Source organism: Carcharodon carcharias, chromosome 22 (assembly GCF_017639515.1).
Source record: "Carcharodon carcharias isolate sCarCar2 chromosome 22, sCarCar2.pri, whole genome shotgun sequence".
In the NCBI taxonomy this organism is placed as follows: domain Eukaryota; kingdom Metazoa; phylum Chordata; class Chondrichthyes; order Lamniformes; family Lamnidae; genus Carcharodon; species Carcharodon carcharias.
Genome location: NC_054488.1, coordinates 45,741,576 through 45,747,575, shown reverse-complemented (window position 1 = coordinate 45,747,575; position 6,000 = coordinate 45,741,576). Strand labels below are relative to the sequence as shown.

Genomic DNA, 6,000 nt, shown 5'->3' with positions numbered 1-6,000 from the left:
GTGTTGCCATGGAGAATGCACCAGTTGATGGTTACTGACAATTAACTACCAAGAATTGTTTGAAATTTAAACCAGACAGCTTAACATTGATTAGTGAAGGCATTGTCCTGAGGAATGAACCAGTGAATGGCTGTCACTTATTTGTTTAGTAGAAACAGGCAGAATGTGTGTACATGTTCTTACTGTCTGCAAAGAACACTTCCATGGTAGGCAGAATGTCTTTTTGGCTTGACGGCAGGTCCTGTTAGTAGCAAATACCACTTGCATTGCTACTGCATAGTAGCAGTGTAAAACAGCTAGCTTCACCGGTTGCTCAAATTTTTGAGATGCCTTTGCCTTTCCAGGGTAATCTGAGGTAGACTGGGCACTTTTCAGGGCCAAAAGTGACGGCCTTAGGCCCGTTCATGAGTTTGCGTGATATATAGTGCAAACTTGCCAACCAATTAGCACTCTCTTCTCATGCAGTATAAATTGTTGTCTTCCCCTTATATTGGTATTCTTGTGAAGTGGCCTGATGAGTGCAAGACGAAAAACTTTGACATATCTCTTTTTTCAGCAATACTCAAGCTCACATGAAGTCATGTTGTCGTTAGGCTACTCTTGCACTTACCATCACCTAGTTTAGGACCATTATTGCTGGAGGTCTGCAGAACATGGTGCAAAGCCCAGTTAGATTATATCAATATTTGAGAAAAATAAGCTAAATTAAAGATTGACTGTTTGTACACTCCATAAAATATTGACAGATACTATCATTTAGCTGGGCAATAAATGGAATTGGTGAAAAGATAGCACAATGCCAAATCATAATAAAAATCCTTCTCATGTTTCAAAAGCTCTATAATCCAACAACAGACTTCTCTGTGTATTCTAATAAGGAACAAGGATTAATAGCAATGACTTGTATTTATTTAAAATATTTAATGGAATATAATGTCTCAAGGTGCCTCGCAGCAGTGTTAAAAAATAAAATTTGATGCCAAACCACATAACCAAGTATAGGGTACCTGGGTGATAGGTGGAAAGGGACAGTGTGAGTTAGAACATGGGAGCAGAATTTTAGATGACCTCAAGTTTACAGAGAATAGAAGATGGAAGACTGTCCAAGTGTGCATTGGAAAAGTCAAGTTTATATGTAACAAAGGCATAGATGAAAGTTTAATTGGCAGATGAACTAAGACAGTGACAAATTTGTATGATGCTATGGAGGTGGAAGTAGGCAGTCATGGTGATGACAGCAAGGTTGTGAACAGTCTAGTTAGTCTGAGAGTGTTGCCAGGGAGAGTGATGGACCAAGTGGCTAGGGACTGGAGTTTGTCTTGGAGATTGAAGACAATGGGTGGGCTTTTTCGCACTCGCCCGCTGCTGGGATCTTCTGGTCCTGCCGCAAGTCAATGGGCTTCTAGCGGAGGCACTGCCTCACCTGCGGCGGGTCCTGCCCGCGACAGGGCTGGAAAATCGCGGCCAATGGCTTCTATTATGACACAGCCGATGGTAAAGGCTAAGTTGTTCAAATCCCAGAGGGAAACTTGAAACAACTGCCATAATCCATTGTTGCAATTTGTATGTTTCGAGATGCAGGCTTTGAATTTAGTGGTAATAAGACCATTGAGTCTCAAGTGTTTTTTTATAAAACTAAACATTTATTAATACAAGGAAGATTGTAAATACATACATACATCTACAAGATTACTACTTTAATAACTACAAAGTCCCCAACTTAATCTGACTCTCAGTTATACCACCATGAAGGCAACAGTAAATCTCATAGATTTAAAGAGACACCTGGCAAAGCACACCCTGGACAGTCACATTCAAAATGAATTTCTTTCAGCTCTGGGTCCTTGCAGACAGCAGTTTGAAGCTTATAGGCTGGAGGCTTGTTGGATCTTAAAATGCCTCTACCTTACCAACAATCTCTTTTCTCCTTTATACATATCTTTCTCTTTGAATGTAAATTTTCCATTGTATCACAAGGCTTTTAACTTTACCTCTTCTAACAATAACATCCTTTCATCCCACCAATTTTATTAGTAAGTGAAAAAAATAAACACGTTGATTGGTGTCTTCTAGCTAGGTGTAAGATTTCACCCGCAGTCTTGAATGATTTCTTTTAACAAATGCAAATTTACCTTCTATCCTCCTTGTGTTTACCTAATTAACATCTCAAAACTACTATACATCAAAACACCCAGACTAGCTGGCTTTAATCCAATTAAGACACACACAGACACGCACATAGACACAGACCCCACTAGAATTCTACTTTTTTTAAAAATTTTCAATAACATTATAGATATTATCTCTTCATGACAGCTTCCATCTTCCCAATAATTAACTGGAGGAAATTTCTGCTTACCCATCACTGGATGTTGGACAAGCAGTCTGATAAATTAGATTCAGCAGAGGGGAGAGCTAGGTGTTGTCAGCATATATGTGGAAACTAATACTGTGCTTTTGATGATGTCACTGAGAGATAGCATGCAGATGAAAAATAGTCAGGGGCCAAGGATAGATCCTTGGGGGAAGATTAGTAGTTATGTTTTTGGGATCAGGAAGAGAAACGACTACAGATGATGCTTTGCCCATGACCGAAAAGAACAGAACCAGCTGAGTGGGGTGCCACCCATTTGAAAGATGACAGATGTAATTTGAAGGAGGATGGTATGGTCAACAGTATCAAAGGCTGCAGACAGGTCAAAAAATGTTAGGAGGGATAGACTGATATAGGATGAGATGATGCAGCCAAACAGCTGCTAAAGAAAAGTAACACGACATCTGACATTGACTGATTTGTGGAATTTTGCTGAAAGAAAGAACAGTGCCAGCTTTGTATTTCAAATTTATTTAAAAGCAAAATACAATGAAAAAATAATTGAACTCAATTTGTGAGATTTTGAAAACCTGCTCCAATATTAAAATATCTATTTATTTTCATATTGTAATGCTCAGAATTCACCAAAAAAAACAAGTCTTTCAAAGTTCATTGTATTTACACAAAAATTTTAACAAACACTTATGGTAAAAGTACAGTTGGAGTTTTTGATATGCCATTAAAAATTTGCAACTGCTTTCATATAGCAATTATGGGAAAGAATTGTACGATAAATGTAAAATGCTTCCCTCTCCACAATATAGATTGGAATAAGGAAAAATGCTGCTTTGTTATTCAACTCATACCCTCCTGCTATTCTAGTTTGGAACTCACCATGGAGCCCCTTTCTGCCAATGTGAACCATGAACTCAGTCAGGAAGCAGTCCCATACTGTAAACAGAAATCCTCTTCAAACCAAGGTGCTGATCAAGAGGTTTCAAAAACTGCTATAATGCTTCCTACCTCCCCATAACATCAGGGAGATATTCTTCCTTTTCCTTTGAAGCTTTGCTTCATGTGGTGAATGGTGCTGAGATGCAGTCATCCTGGCTCTTCCAAACCCATGGAACTCCCTGCATTATACGAACCCTCCAAATGATGTGCGGTTCCCAAGTGTGCACAAACATAACAACCCTAAATGTGAAGTTTTCCTCTGTATGCACCAACAAAGACATGCATTCTGTTTTCAAAGAGAAGATAATAATTCGATAGCAGTGTTTTTTGGGATACATATTGCTCTTTCATTCAGAACTGAAATGAATGGTTATGTCCATGCCAAAATAATTAGACGTTACTGTTAACACAGAATCATATACGATAGGAGGCCATTCAGCCCATTGGGTTTGTGCTGGATTTTTGAAAGAGCCACCAATTGGACCCTCCCCTTGCAAATTTATCCTTCTTAAGCAGAGATCTAATTCCCTTTTGAAATTTACCACTAACTGCTTCTGCCACCCTTTCAGGCAATGCATTCCAGATCATAACTTGCTAAGTAAAATAATTCTCATTTCCTCCATGGTGTTTTTTATGAATTATTTTAAATCTGCAACTTCTACTTATCAGTTATGATTTATTTCCCAAAAAATAGAAGGAATTTTCTGTTCTATAACATGCCATACTGTGTCCCAGAAATGTCGCAAATTATCATGTAAATTACTTTTAAGAGTCGTTACTGTTGTTATGTAGAACATCATTAGTTTGTAGGTTATTACTGGTTATAATTATCCCAAAAACATCATTTCTTAAAATGGTAAATAATCTAAAACAAAATACCTCCACCAGCGAATAGAGAGCATAAAAAGTTCAACACAACATACTATTATCTGCACAAATCGAATACCATTGACTTAAATAAAGCCCATAAAAACCTTGGCAAAAAACACTGGTAAGTGTGAATGTAAAGCTGTCACCAATCTCCCTGCTTTCAGGAAAATTGAGCCAATTGAATATGGAAAATCAACTCCTGTCAATTCTGTTGCATAAACACTGCTGTGGAACATTCTTAAGGTCCAAAAATCAAGAAAAGATAAATACATGGCAGTAGCTAGCAAAATTACAATGCTGTAATAAATCAAAAAAAACTAAATACCACAAATCTATTGACATTTTCCAAAGTCATTTAGGGATTCATCACTCTCGGTAAAAACAAATAGAAATCCTTTTAATTGTGCAAGACAACAGTGGCACAAGATAGATCAAACAAGGAGACTGCTAAAGACAGCAAACAGATTAGGTCTTACCACATTCTTGTCATAGCTCACTGAGTATCTTATGTCTGTCACAAATCTCAAAGGAGAGCATTGGCCTTTCAGCACCGCCACCACCCCTCACCCCCACCCCTAAAAATATTCAAACAGATTCAATCAGAATTCTGTTCAAGTACAAAGGATTCTCTCTGTATCATTCTCATCAATTCCATTTCAAATGATGTACAGCAATTTTTTCCAAACTAACAATCAGAATCCAATCATAAATATCCCTTCTTCTACCTTCTGCTAGACTTTATCACTGGTTTACAATCATGCTGTGAGGACTTTCTTGATATAAGTAGATTTTGCTTCACTTTCTTCAAAACCAAGTAATTGTAAACTGTTCTCCCATTGGAATGGACAGATTATGCAAAGTGAGCACCTGAAAGGAAAATGGAAAATCAAATACATGACACGAATAGAAGCAACAAGTCTGTTTCTATATTCAGTCCATGTCCAAATGTAGTCCATGTCTAAATGCAGCAAGGCCTGGACAATATCCAGGCTTGGGCTGACAAGTGGAAAGTAACATTCATGTCACACAAGTGCCAGGCAATGACCATCTCCAACAAGAGAATCTAATCATCGCTCCTTGACGTTCAATGGTATTAGTATTACGGAATCCCCTGCTATCAACATCCTGGGTGGGGGGGGGGGGGGGGGGGTTAACCAGTGACCAGAAACGGAACTGGACTAGCCATATAAATACTCTGGCTACAAGAACGGGTCAGAGGCTAGGAAACCTGTGCTGAGTTAACTCACCTCCTCAGTCCCCAAAGCCTGTCCACCATCTACAATGCACAAGTCAGGAGTGTGATGGAATACTCTCCACTTACTCTCTGCACGACCACTATCATCTAGAAGGACAAGGGCAGCAGATACATGGGAACACCAGCACCTGGAAGTTCCCCTCCAAGTCACTCACCACTTGGAAACATATCGCTGTTCCTTCATTATCACAGGGTCAAGATACTGGAACTCCCTTTCTAACAGCATTGTGGGTTTACCTACACCACATGGACTGCAGCGGTTCAAGAAGGCAGCTCACCACCACCTTCTCAAGGGCAGCTAGGGATGGGCAATAAATGCTGGCCCAGCCAGCGAAGCCCAGGTCCCACGAATGAATAATTTTAAAAATTCTTGCTTATTATGGAAATTTTGAATAGAATACTTTTTGTAGATTTCACATGATTTAATATAGAGTTGAATTCAACTCCCTTCAATAGTCAGCAAGGCACTGAAGGAGACAAATTATTCATCAATGCAGATCTCAGATTTACCACCACCCTCTCCTTCTTTAGCCAAGTTAGCTTATCCTAGCCAGGGCAGTGTGGGGCTGCAACCCATGGTTGGGAAATTGAAAATGACCACAATTCT

The 6,000-nt window shown here is 39.0% G+C and overlaps 1 protein-coding gene across 5 annotated transcripts in view; it reads right to left on the bottom strand.

The window, feature by feature from the left end:
• Positions 1-2,829: 2,829 nt before the first annotated feature.
• Positions 2,830-6,000, bottom strand: part of LOC121293787 (lysosomal alpha-glucosidase-like) — a 56,731-nt gene continuing 53,560 nt past the window's right edge. For all 5 annotated transcript variants that reach the window (XM_041217117.1, XM_041217119.1, XM_041217118.1 and 2 more), the window contains one exon: positions 2,830-5,005. In XM_041217117.1, the coding sequence (XP_041073051.1) occupies positions 4,943-5,005 (63 nt within the window). In that variant the 3' untranslated portion in view covers positions 2,830-4,942. The remainder of the gene's footprint in view (positions 5,006-6,000) is intronic.